The 13,709-nt window shown below is 51.0% G+C and overlaps 1 protein-coding gene across 1 annotated transcript; it reads right to left on the minus strand.

Moving 5' to 3' along the window:
* Positions 1–1,028: 1,028 nt before the first annotated feature.
* TAFA3 (TAFA chemokine like family member 3) lies at positions 1,029–10,674 on the minus strand. The gene is made up of 6 exons (XM_061121125.1): positions 10,427–10,674; positions 9,221–9,270; positions 7,751–7,866; positions 6,922–7,071; positions 5,854–5,978; positions 1,029–4,525 (listed from the first exon to the last, which is right to left on the minus strand). Exons 3-6 carry the CDS (start codon positions 7,863–7,865, stop codon positions 4,514–4,516), a joined length of 402 nt encoding a protein of 133 aa, XP_060977108.1. The 5' UTR covers position 7,866; positions 9,221–9,270; positions 10,427–10,674; the 3' UTR covers positions 1,029–4,513.
* Positions 10,675–13,709: the final 3,035 nt, after the last annotated feature.

Raw genomic sequence — 13,709 nt, forward strand, 5'->3', positions numbered from 1 at the left:
GAAGAAAATAATTGGTTAATATTTACATTAATATTCATATTAATGTGAGGAAGAAATACTTATAACTACTAGTCTTCATTTCTATAATGGGTCATGTAGTCAAAGTTGGCATTTTTAACTTCTCTGCTATTCACTCCATATTCCTTTTGCTTTCAGCAAATACCTCATCTAATATAGTCACTGAAAGACACAAATATATCATATTTTACTTATGTATAACTAATCTAGGCAGACAAATTAATTTCTAAGCTGGCAGAGCCCAAAGTTGTGGGTCTGGGGAGGAAAAATTCCCCTGGGGATCACTAAGAGTAACAATAAAGGAGCCATTCCCATTCCAGCCCCTTAATTTTCAGACTCATGGATCCCAGCTATGCGAGAAACAGCACTATATATTGGTCACTGATTCAGGGCATATACAGCATCCTGGGGACATTACCTAAGCCCCAGTGTTGGCACTCAGTTGTGTTGTAACTAAGTCTCAAAAAAAAAGAAAAAAGAAACCCATCATTCTTTCAGGCCATTTAATTCAAGGTGATCAGACATATAAGACCTGTGAGTTCTATGATCATGAGCCCTTTACCATACATATCTCATTTACTTTTAAATGAGTTCCTTGGTCAGACACTATGCTTGGTGGAATGCTGTGAGAATGAACAAGATATTCTAGAAGTCCAAGATGGTAGTTTTGGCAGAAGCAGGTGAGCAAAGAAGGAAAACTCATGTTCAGATCAATAGCTCATATTAGGTGTCAGAGCATGTCTGCTCCAGTAAAGAAACCATGTCTGGGACAGAAACTGAAAAGAGAGCCCGCCTGGTTAAGTTTATGATAACTCATTGTCATTTTCAAGATCTGTCTGTCTTCTACACATAACAAGCACAGAACAACAAGTCTTGTTGGCCATATGGTTTCTCTGCAATGACTTGCTCTGCTATCATAGCAGGAAAGAGTAGTCACAGACAATAATAAGCAAATGAGCATGGTTATATTCCAATAAAATTTTATTTACAAAGACAGGTGGTGGACAAGATGTGGCCCATGGGCTTTGGTTTGCAGATCCCTGTACTAGGCTCTAAAGAAGCCTAAAGCCATCAAAACTGGGTGCACAGGTCTCCCAAGGACTGAGAAGGGCTCCATTCTGTCTCCTCCAAGAAGGACAGAAATCAAGCTTTATTTTAATTATTTTGTGTAGTGCTTTGGTGTTTTGATGTTCTTCTGAATGAGTGATCTCAATCCCCCCCTTTTATCCCATCTCCCCTCCTTCTGTGTAGACATCTCTAAGTGCTTCCCATTCTTCTTCATTCTGTTCTTTTGAACTTACAGGGTCAAGCGATTTTAGAGTGAGGCTCTTTCACATTCATCCTTGCTAACATTCTGGTTTCTTTCCAGATCCCTCATCTATACCAGGGTAAGAGGCAATGTGCAGTAGGATAAAGAGCACTTGTCTGGATCACTGGGCAGGATCTGCCACCAGCTTGCTGTGTGATTTTGAGCAAATTAGCTTACCTCTCTGAGCCTTCCTTTTTTTATCTTTCAAATGAGGGTGTTGGTTAATGATCTCTAAAATCCCTCCTAGCTCTAAGATTGTGATTTTAGGAAGCGGTGGCTTCAACTCCAGCCAACTGTCAGGGGCCATTAATTAGGATGTCACTCACAGACCTTAATGAAACTGCCAGGAGGCCCCAGAAATTAGCCACATGATCTTCTGCAGTTGGCAACCTTCCTTCCAAAGCTGGGTGGGTAGGGTTACCAGCCAACTTCAGGAAATCTGAGAGCCCATCCCACTTAAGGGAGAAAGGGAACATAAAATGACTCTAGGACCTCTGTACTCCAGGAAAATTCATTTGCATTCCTGTACTGCCATTGAGATAGCTACAAAATGTGCACAAATATGGACTTAGTTGGAAGCAGGATCCAAGGGAGCTTCTGTTGGGAGATGACATGCTTTTCCTTATCCACCAGATCCTGTTGTATGGGGCTCTCCTGGCCAAATAAAGAATACCCCTCAAAGCCCATCAAATAAACATATGAATGGGTCAAGAGGAAATGGAGGCTTTGAGGAGTTTAAAAAAATGAATGAGCAAACTCCAGCATGTGCCAAAGGAAAGCAGTCTTCTCTGAAGCAAGGATGAGGAAGGTCAGGGAGGACCAAGGAGCCTGGATGAGGCAGGGGCTGGTGGTGGTTGGCAGCTCAGGTATAGTATCATCCCCCAGCTCACAGCCCAGTGACTGCAGATGCAGCAAGATGGGCAGGAGACTGGAGTCCTCTCCCTCTCTCCTGGACACAGTCTCGAGGGATGGGAAGGGAGTAGAGAAGCCCACATCCTGGCTTCAAGGAGAGCAGGCTCTTCCTCTCCGACTCAGTTAAAGCTGTCTCATTTGTAGTCTAAATAATTCACTCACCAATCTCTCAAGGAACATTAGAAGAAAAACAAAACCCGACCCAGCCCTCCAGCTCAGGTTCCCACTGCACTGAAGGCAGGCCAGGAGGCAGACGCAAGCTGCAGAGATGGCCTGCCTTCAAAGGTTCATTGGGGCTGGCAACCTTCCAAAAATTGCCTGGGGCCTGGTTTTGTATAGCCCTTGAACTAAGAATGGTTTTCACATTCTAAAAGGCTTTTTTAAAAAACAACATGAAACAAAATAAACAACAAAGACGAATATGACACAGAGACTGTCTGTGGCCTGTGAATATTTACTATCCTTTCCAGAAAGTATGCCAATCCCTTAACCCATTCCAAAACCTCGAAGGAAGCAATGACCACCTTTGACCTACTCTTTGACTACCCCACCCTTATGACCCCACTGTGTGCAGAGAGATTCAAAGTTGTCAGAATTCTGACAGTTAACAGTCTAGCGTGAAGCCAGCATGGTTGTTCATCCTGTTTCCAAAAGCAATGAAAAGGCAAAAACAAGAAGATAAACCCCGGAGTGGGGTGAATGTTCTTGATTTTCCGACATGGGGAGGGAGAGAGAGAGAGAGAAGCACAGAGGGGCTGAGACTAAGCCCCAACCCTGATTTGTCTTCTCTGAGAGTCAGAATTTAGCACTGTCCCAGCTGTTCTCTACTGACACCGTTCCCCTCAAGGCCCATCACATCCCGCAGACCTGGTGATCCCAGTCGATCCCAGTTGATGCTAGTAGTCACTGAGGCTGTCTGTGATTTTCTTACTGATAAGACATGCAAGTAATTTGCATCTCTGAGGCCTGTGTGTGTGTCATCTCCAAACTATCTAGGGTGCCAATCTCACTGGCTGACCCTCAGGCCTGGATAGTCTCTATCCAGCCCACCAGGAGCTCCCCTGCTGCCCAGAAGGGCCTTAGAAGGAAGAGGACTCTGACCAGCCTGCCCTGGATGCTACCTAGACCCTCTCTTGGAGCCAGAGCTTCTGAGAGGTGTAGACTCCTAAGGACTCCGGAAGAGACAGGTTCGAGAGAACAACGAGGCCGCCAGCTCAGAGTGCCCACCTGTAACTGGACTGTGAGGGGTCTGTTTGGAAGTTTTGGGGCTGAGGGCAGACAGGAGATCCAGTGGCCCCACATCCTGGTGGGTAGATGTTCTGGATTATTTCAGAGAGGAGTCACCTTTGTAAAAGTTCTTGCTCAGAATCATTTTGCTGTCCTGCCAGTTTTTTGCAGATTCCTGTTCTTGAGCTAAAAATAGCATGGAAGACCCAGGCTGCAATCCTAATATCCAGGCTAAGCAAAAGGTTAGCAGTCTTAGAGATTTAGGAGCCCAAGCACTAAGACCTTGGGCCAGTCATTTCATCTCTGTGAGACTCAGTTTTGTCATCTGTTAGAATGAGCAAACAAACAAAAACTTGCGGTACCTGGGTGGGGCTGGATTTACAGTCCTGTCCAGCCCATACCCAGCATGCCCAAAGCAGGCAAGGTCCCTGCAGAAGCTTTTTGGGAAAGTTGTTCGACTTCATCTCGGTTTTCCCTTCCCAAGTCAATTCAGTCCCGTTCAAATGAGATACAGCTGGTCAAGCATCAGGGGAGAGTTTTCCTTTAGCAGGTCAGCACTTGCAGGGGATTCAGAGGGACGTGAAGTGGGGAAGTGGTGGGTGGTGAATATGACCTCTTGTCTTTGTGCCCTGTGGCTAGGGGGTGGCCGATGAGCTGTGGGAGTCTCCTCCCCAAACCCCAACATGCTCACAGCATATGGTCCAGAAACCACAGTCTGATACCACACACTTTAGTCTAAATTGTCCAGGTTGCCTCTCGTCTGCTCTCCAACTTGACTGAACATTCCTTAAAGGGTAGGGATTGTATCTTGACCGTCTTCTGTCTCCCAGGAGAGGCCAGCATCACAGGTATGTGACTGGAGATGGGCCTGGAGATATGAAGTCTGGATCTGCTGAGAAGTTTGACTGCAATGCCCCTGGAAAGAGGACCGTGTACTGGGCACAGGGTATGGGTCAGGTAAGCAAATCCCAATATTTGCCAGCTGATGACTGGACACCCTTCTCTCGTCCATGACTCAATCAAGCTGTCAGGTCATGACCCTAAGAGCTATCGTGTCACCTAGAAAGCAAGTGATGCAAGAAGGTTAGAGAAGGGAATGTCTGTGCCATCCCCGCATGCTAGAGATCCCCCTGGATATGCAGGTCATGTAGCGGTCATTGCTGCTGATCCCTTCCCCTGAAGCAGTCCAGACTGGGAAAGCAGAGCCTGGTGGCCCAGGCAAACTTAAATCACTCACATGTCACTCCTGTTCGCTTCAGAGTAGCTAACAAATGGCAAGCACAGGGATCTATAGGCTACAAACCCAAACTTATAAACTAGTGACCAACGTCAGAAGCTCTGGGGTGGGTCTCTTCTAGTCTTAAATCTACTCAGCATGACTGTGTCCCTTGCCTGCCTGAAGATAGGAAGCTTGACTTTCGGTCTGGCCACACCTTACTTTGCTGTGGCTCCTGTTCTATGCCCTGTGAAAACATTGCTCTCTTTAGAACTCCAGAGCCCGCCTCTCCTTCTCTGTTGTCTTGTTTGCGTGTTTGTTTGCTGGGTGTGATGGAAAAGGGGAAAGGCAGAAGGCAGGGTTCTGGCCTCCCCCGCAGTGTTACTCATCTATACAAATGGCCATGATGGAGTGATACAACTAATTAACTGTGACACACATGGAACTGCTAAGAGTTCAATAAAATTTTAATGACCCTTGCTCTGCGGGGCGGGCAGCAAACCATGAAAATAACCACCCACTACGGTGGTATCAGCACAGCCATTCAACCAGAGGAAGGCAGGTGTGAGATGTAAGGAGTGAATCATGGGACTGTGGGGTGGGGCCTGTGGCAGGGGTGGGTGGGAAGAATGTCCACTGCAGATTCCACTTGGAATTATCTAGATTATTTCCTCAATTCTCTACTTTGTTCTAAGGACGTGACATTTTCTGGGAGGAAAACTCACTCAAGGCAGAGGGGGAAATCAAGATTTACGGAGCAATGGAATCTGCCCAGAAGGACACGCATGCGTGCGTGCATGCTAAATCACTTCAGTCATGTCTAACTCTTTGCAACCTGTGGACTGTAGCCTGTCACACTCCTCTGTCCATGGGATTCTCCAGACAAGAGAATCCTGGAGAGGGTTGCCATTCCCTCCTCCAGGGGATCTTCCCAACCCGGGGATTGAAACTGTACCAGAAGGACACACTGGATTTCAAATCCAGAAGACCTGACTCCAGCCCCCAGAGTCTAGACAAACCCAGCAGAGACTGTCTGGGAATGAGCCCAGAGGGTCTGCTGCTCTCACTGTGGGAAACCAGCACCCTAGATCCCAGGGCTCTGTGCCACCTGGTCCCACCCCCAGTGAAGGCAGAAGAGTAGGGGTGGGATGAAGTGTCCACCCCTGGATACCTTGGTGGTTCTGACTTTGTGTCCACTGCTGCAACTCCACCCCGACAGGTCCGGGAGCACTTTACACTCCTCCCCTGGCAGGCAGGGCTCCATGTGACACCACCACTTCTGCAGGACTATGGAGGCTGTGGGAGCAGGAGGCAGTGAGGGCAGATCTAAAGACTCTGCATGCAGTGGTGGTGGTGGTGGGGGGGCGGCGCTGGTCTGTGCAGAATGAAGGGCGCGTTCCCACATACCCTGGCTTTGAGCCCCACATTTGTCTTGTCTTTTCCCGACTCTGAGCTGCCTGCAAGGCAGTACTCAGGCTGAGGCCTGGGGACACAACCAAACAAACCTCAAGCCTACTGACCTTCCCTCTCACCAAAGCCAGGGCAGGGTGATGGGGAAGTGGTCTCTAAGGCAACTCTTGACTTGAGCCACCTGGTTAATAGCATACACTTTAGGATACTTAGACATACACTTTTTTTTTTAGGATAAGTGAGCAAGTGTGCAAGTCATCTGAGGGGGCAACAGGCCAGGAGTGCACAAGTAGGCACGTGTGTGTGAGAGATAGGGAGAGAGCACAAGTGGGTGTGTTTGTAATGCTGCCACGTGAGCATGAAAAAATGAACATGGGCAGGGCTGCGGGAAAGGCATGAATTGAAGGAATCCACTGCTGAGTGATGTGTGTGGAGGATAAAGGTGGGCTTGAGGATGAGAGGGGCTGTGAGAGGCCTGGGAAGGAGCCGTAGGTGAAGAAGTCAGCGTCTGGAGGAGTGGGTGTGAAGTGATGAGCCTGCCGGAAGGCCGAGAGGATCCCCCTGAGGAAATGGACCCGCGCCTGTGTCAGGCAGTAGGTGCGGTCTGGAGGGAGGGCGTGTGCATGTGACGGCACTTTCCTCATTTCTGGGACGGGGATGGTCACATCCGTGCCCCTCCTCCCCAGAAGTGGCCCCTTCATTTGAGACTCCCAGGGTGAAAGCCCTGAGATGGGCATGAAATTGCATCCCTAGCAGATGGCGAAGCCCGGACAGACCTTCTTATCTCTCTGACCAGGCCCTCCCCGCTGGGTCCCAGCCTCTCACTCACCATCCACACAGGAGGGCTTTGCCCGGGTGGTGCCGGCCACCTGGCCGGAAAAGCAAGAGCACTTAACGGTCTGGGAGCGCTCCTCGATGTGGTTCCGGTTACAGCAGCGGTGGGTGGCGATCACCTCGCAGGTGCCCTGCTTCACGGGGACTGAAGGGGCCAGCACAGATCCAGATCGGGTGGCCAGCCCAGGCCAGCGGCCCTCCTCCCCTTCCCCGCAACTCCATGTCCTCAGCCCCTCCTCCCAGCTCGGGGCAGGGGTAGGTAAGAGATTTCCAATTGTAGGGGAGGAGGAAGTGGATGAAATCTCCCTGCCACGTCCCAGGGCTTCTGTCCTTCCTTCCTCCCCAGCGAGGCCACACTCATCACCCTGGCAGAGTCTAGCCCTTGGGCAGGAGAAAGATGGAGTCCATACCAACCCCCACCTCCTGGCCTCCTCCGGGTGAGGCCAAGGGCCTCGGGGCTTACAATGCGTGGGGGAGGATGATCCGCTTACACCAGCTTTAGCCATCCCAGAAGGAAAACCACAGAATTAGGCCAGGAGGCTAGACTTAAGCCCTGACCCGGGGGCTCCTCTCCCTGCAGAACACCTTCCGGCCTGGAAGGGAAGATGAGAATGGGTCTGCTGGTGCCTTTTCGGACTGGGATAGCAGAGAGGGCAGAGTTCCTGGGTGAAGAATAGGTGCCAGAACCCCTAGAATCTGAGGGTTGTACTCTGCCTCAGAGATCTGCCTGCTGTGGAACGGGGTGGGGTGGTTAGTGTCCAGCTTTCCAGGCATCCTGAAAAACCATGTGCCCCCTGGGGTCGGTCCCACCACCTCCCCCAAACCTGTCGGAGTTGGAGGCTGCAAGGAAGCTGAGGCCAGGCGGGTCCACAGCCAGGCCAGGCAAAGTGCCAGCAGCCAGCCGCCCGTGTTCCAGGTCTGCGTGGCCCTCTCACGCATCCTGCAGAAAGAAGCACATGCCCTGCTTGACTCCAGGCAGGAGCCGCCCCCCCAGCTACCCCAGTGCCCAGTGCCACATGCTCTGGGCAGCACAGAGGGGAGCAAGACCCCCATTTTGTTCCCAGGCAGTTCTCAGCCTAGCACACACTCACTGTAGAAAGTGGTGAGTGCCGGAGTAGGAAAGGGGAGAAGGAAAGGACACGTTCTGCTGGGAAACGCATGGAAAGCTCTGTGGAAGAGATGACACTTAGGAAGTGTCTTAAAGAATGACATGGACATGGTCCCATGAAGGGCTGTGACATGGGAGGAATAATAATGCTAACTCCCATGTATTGAGCACCTGACCCACACACTCTGCAACCACGCTCTTGAATCCTTCACAACTGTCCTACAATGTAGAATTATTTGTACCCATTTTACAGATGAGCAAACTGATACTCAAAAAGTCTGGACACAATCTAAACAACCATCAATAAAGGACTGGCTAAATACATGGTGGGGCATCTGTGCAAATGCAGTCCCACACAGAAAGCTGTAAAAGAAAGAGGAAATGCTGTATGTACTGAGGCATGCAACGGTCTCCAGGAATAACCCATCATTTAGGGTGAAAAAAAAGCAAAGTGCAGGGTGATGTGCATTCAGTGTGTAAAAGGGAGGGATTATATATGTCGCTCAACTATGAGTAAGCTAGCTCACTCTGGAAAATGGACCAAAAGACCCATTGTTTGCCACCAAGAAGAGAAAGTAGTGGTCTGAGAGTGAGAAACTGGTTGGCCGAGAAGCAAAGGGAGAAAAGACATTTTTATTCCTATTGCTCCTTAATCTTTTGGATTCTGATCCATAGGAATCTGCTAGCAATTCAACTTAAACAAAAATTAAATATAAAAAGGAAGAAGTGGAATGGAGGCTCAGAGAAGTCAAACAACTTGCCCGAGACCAGGCAGCATGTGGGTCGAAAAGCCCTGAGCCCAGAAACCTGCCCCATTCCCACCAGACCACTCAGCTTTTGCTCTCTTCCCCTTTCCTTCTCCTCCTTCATCCTGTTGGTTCACATCTCCCAAATCTTTCCCAAACAGTGGACTAGAAATGCAGGGAGTCCCAGGGAAGCAGAGGCACAGAGCAGCTGGGAGCCACCAAGTGCAGAAGAGGCCTGAACCACCCTTTCTGCTGCCCTGCTGGCCTCTTGGGGCATCACTGGGCTCCCTCAGGTGCCAGCTTGGTGCTGGGAACACCAGAGGCCAAACCAGATGCCAGGACTCAGTTGCTCCCCTCTTCCTTTTGGAAACAGTGATTGATCTATGTCTACCCATGCCCCCCCACCCCCGCACTGCCCCAACTCCCCCTCTTCAACTCACCTTTTTTGGAATCTTTTAGCTTCTGTCTCTTCATCCACTGGCTTCAGACTCTACCTAGACAGGCAGGAGAGATTCTTGTGCTTTGCAAGGGCCAGAGGGAGCCTGTGGCCCTCCAGGCGGTGGAAAAGGGCCTGGATGAGGGCTAGTGGGTGGACTGGGCACTGAAGTAGAACCTAATTCTGAGTCTGTTCCCCAAGGTGCCAGGACAGGGGATAAAGTACCTCCTCTGCCTTGGGAATTCACAGAGGGCCTTGCAGACTCTGGGAACATGTAAGGTGGTAAGCCTGAAAAGAGAAGCGGGAGATGGTAGGAGGTGTCTACGAACCAATGCTATCATCTCTCTGGTCTTGGGAAGGGGCTGAAGGCCAGAGAAGTGTTTCTGAGCAGAATCTGACAGACTGCTGCTGGGGAGAGGCTCCTGAGAATAACAACCCAGAGGTCCTGAATCCTCTTTGCTGCCCCCTCCTCCTCATCCTGCTTCTCACCTGCTTCCTGGACTGCCCAGGAGCCCGCTCAACTCTGCCACCCTCACCCCCATCCCCCCTCAAGGTTTTTGAGCCCCAGAGGCTTCAGCTCCAAAGGTCTCTTTAAGACCTCCCCTCTCTCAGCCTCCAAAGGGAGGTGGAACTGGGGCAGGTCAGATGGTGGGGCTCAAGAAGGACCGAGAGCCTCCTGTTGTGGCTCCCCAAGAGTGAGAGCCCAGAAAGGACTGTGGGGGCAGATGGAGGAAGTGGTGCCAACCCCCCCCCCCCCCCCCCCCGGGGGCAGGTGCGCTCCAAGAGCAAGGAGATTCTAGAAACACCTCTTTCCTGAGTTTGTGTCTCTTCTCCCACCCTCTTCGGGAATATCTGTTTCGATGATCACAAAGGCAGCCGCCCCCGCCACATCCCGTTTCTCTCTGAGCTGCCATCTCCTCCAGTCTAACGTTTTCATCTCTCTTAATGAACCTCAAAATGCAAAAGGCCTCGGAGTGTATTAGGTGGGTTCTCTGGACTCTACTCCCTCCCTTAGAGAGAGCTGGAGAGACAAGCTTCTGGGATCTGTCCTCGGGCTTCCACACCCCTGCCCCAGTTCCCCAGCTGTTTCCCCCAAACCCCTGCATGCCAGCATGGGGTTGAGAATGTGAACTACAAGATCCACCTTTCCCCACCTCTCCCGCCCCACGCCGACCCAGTCCTCCCAACTCTGAGCCCCCAAGTCCGGGACCTACCTGCCCCAGGCGGTGCCAGCTGGTTCTACCCGCGGGCCCGAGGTTGTCTTCCCCTCTGAGCCCAGGATGGAGACCCGAAAGGGGAACTGCGGCCAGCTCCGGGGCTGTCCAGTCCGGAGCTCTGTTCCCCTCACCAAGTTGCTGTGTCCCCGAAGCCGTGGGGCTCCCGGTCAGGCGGGGCCCGCTCCGGGCACCGGGGAGCTCCGGGCCCGCCCGGCCAGCTCTGCAGAGCTCAGCCGGGGTCCCTCCGAAGCTCCCGCCCGCAGGCTGGGGAAGTACGCGGCCGCCGCCGCCGCCGCCTCCTCGCCCGGGGCCGCTCTCGCTGCCCCAGCCCAGAGCGCTGGTCGCCTCCGCCTCCCAGACAGCGCTCTGCTCGCCCGGCGGGCACAGCGACCCCTGGCGGTCGAGGCAAGACCAGGGACGAGGGGAAGAGAAGCCAGTCCCGCAATGCGGCGCCTGGTGTAGGCTGGGGTAATTCAGAGAGGTCCCTCAAAACTCTGGACGTCTTGGGGCTTGGGGAGGGGGTGCTGAGTGTGAGGGACAGCTCAGACACTCAGAGACTCTGGGCCTTGAAGATTTCTGAACTGCACTGTCTAATAAGGTAACCATTAGTCGTATGTGATTATTTAAATCTAAATAAAATTACGTTTCTCATTTACACTCATGACATTTCAAGTGCTCAGTTGCCACATGTAGCTAGGGACTACTGCATTGGGCAGAAAAGACATAGAACATTCCCACGTTGCACAAAATCCTGTTTGACAGTGTTCTTCTGGATAGATATGTTATCCCTTCAGTGTTAAAATGTTAAAAATCCAGGAGGAAATAACAAACGATCTCTACTTCAGGAGTGGTATCCTCTGGGGCAGGAAGGACCAGGGGAGGTATGAGGGTAGGAGTCCAACTGGCAGGAGGGCTTTGGTAGGCCTCTGGGTGACCTCAACTTGGGAACTCTTGAGACCCAGTTTCTTCATCACCATAAAAACCGCAATGTAATTGCCATTGTACAGTGTATAATTCATTACAGGTGATCTGAATGTGAAAGTATTAGACAAATGAGAGAGGAAGTGGTGGTTGGTGTGTGAATTTGTCTTTTAATTGAAGGCTATTCCTCCTAGTTAAAGAGGGCTTTCGGGTTGGAGTAATGGGGAGGGGAGAGGCAAGGGGAAGAAGCCCAGTTTTGGACTCTGAGCCACTGCATGTGGCCCAGGAGAGAGGGACTTCTCTTAGGGATGCCCAGTTCCCACCCCTAGCCGAGGCCTTGCACACTCCTGGCAGGACCAGCCTCTGAACAGTTCTCAGCAGAGAAGAACATCCTACAAGACTGCTTCTTCCCACTGCATGCCTGCTCTTCCCATTCACTCTGTGCTGCCTTGGGGATGAGCAGAGGTGGTGACCTTCTCACCAGGTTCTGGGGCAGTCTGAGGATGGAGGAGGTGTGATGATGCCAGGAATAGGTGGTGAGAGGTTCAGAGAGAGGAGAGCCTTAGGATTTGGGTATGGTCAGAAGGCTGTTCTGAAGCTCAAGGAAACTGTTGACATCCCTGTTGACCATCTGGTGCTGAAACTAGGTCTTTGGGCCCTGGCTCTGTAGCCCACTTGCAGTCACATCATGATGGATGTTGTGCAGAGCAGGAATTACAGAGCTGAGTGACACAGAGAAGTGGTAAGCAAACTGTCCCAGAAACAATGAATAATAAAAATAGCCAGGATGTTGTATTTTTTTCTTCTGTCTTTGGCCTGCTGTGGCTGTTTATGCCATTTATCTGTGAGCTCGTTTCAGTTTTTCTCAAACAGGAGGAAATATCCTTAGCAGCAGCAAGTCCTTTATCTCCGTCTTCCTTGCCACTCTGTGTGCCTTTGGGTCTGACTTTTGCTTTTTCTTCTCTTGTGACTTCTTTTTTCTTTCTCTCTGCCCAGGGTGTAGGTGTAATTATAGAAGTCTACCAACCTGAATGACCATTGTGAGATTTTTATTTGGAAGCTACCAGGAAAGTCACCCCTTCTGGGGCTATAGGCTAGCCAGGAACAGAGTCGTGGTCAGGAAGCACCCACCTGACAGAGTCCAGAGGTGGAATACCCATCATGAACTGGGTGCCAGTGATCTCTGAGGACCACCCTAACTTGCCTTAGGACCTTAAGGGCCTTGTCCCCATTTGAACTGTGCATGGGGAAGGAGGTGTCTCTGGAAGCCCAATCAATTCCCAGGCTTAGGGACCATAGCTCTTTCAGCAGCCTGTCAGTACCGCCCGCCCCTCTCAGGTAGGCACTTAGCCTGGCCTCTGTCTCCCCCCGGTGGCAGTTACAGAAGTTGTTCACCTGGATTGCTCTCAGTCTCTGTGTTATGAGAAAGGGGGTGGGAGAGAAGGAACCCCCACTCTTCTGCTCTTCACCTAACTCTTCTTAACCCCTCTTCTCTGAGCTAGATAAATCAGCTTGATTCTTAAGATAGTATCAGTTTAGGTGGTTGGGAAATGGACATGGGCATAAATTTCACACTGGGTTGTTGACCTCCTGGAACAAGTCATGTAAAATAACAGGAGCGTCCAGACCTGCCTCATCCATAAAAAGAACGTAACAAAAACCCACCTTGCAGGGTTAGTATGCAGTGTAAAGAGCCTGAAGTATAGAAAGCGTTTTGCAGAGGGACCATTATGTAGTTAGTCCTCAATAAATGGTAGTTATTGTTATCTTTACTATCTAATTCTTCTGTGGTCAAGGGAGGTTTAAATATGGAAATATGGGAGGAAATTGGGTCCTAAAAAAAAAAAAAAAAGTGGAGTGGCAACCGCTCTGTCGGATCTAGAGGTGGTCTTCACGGGGAAAAGTGCCTCTAGGAATCCAGGAACTTACCCAGCTCCCCAATTCAGGATGACTAGCTCCAGCCTGCCTTGTTACCACCTCCACAGCATCCCAGCAACAGTTCGCTCGCCCTCATTTTCACTCTGGCAGCCCCAGCCAGAGGTGTTATCACACCAGAGCTTCACACCCAGCGGTCGCTGATGGAAGTCATCAGCTCTATCACCCTCTGGGCAGGCTAGCCACAACGAATCGAGGTCGAGGAGACACCACCTTCCCGTCACAATGGGGAAGTTCTAGCTGATGTCTAATCTAGAGCAAGGCTGAAGTAAGATTTCCTTCTCTCTGTTCCCTCCCTACAACAGCAGACCCTTCTTCCCCTAAAAAACGGAGGCGGGAGAAGCCGGAACGAGGTGGGGTAGAGGCCACTAGCCCGCGGGGCCGGTCCGGGAGCCGGGAAGTTTTGCCGGGTACCTGCCT

The sequence above is a fragment of the Dama dama genome, chromosome 20, assembly GCF_033118175.1.
Source record: "Dama dama isolate Ldn47 chromosome 20, ASM3311817v1, whole genome shotgun sequence".
Lineage (NCBI taxonomy): Eukaryota > Metazoa > Chordata > Mammalia > Artiodactyla > Cervidae > Dama > Dama dama.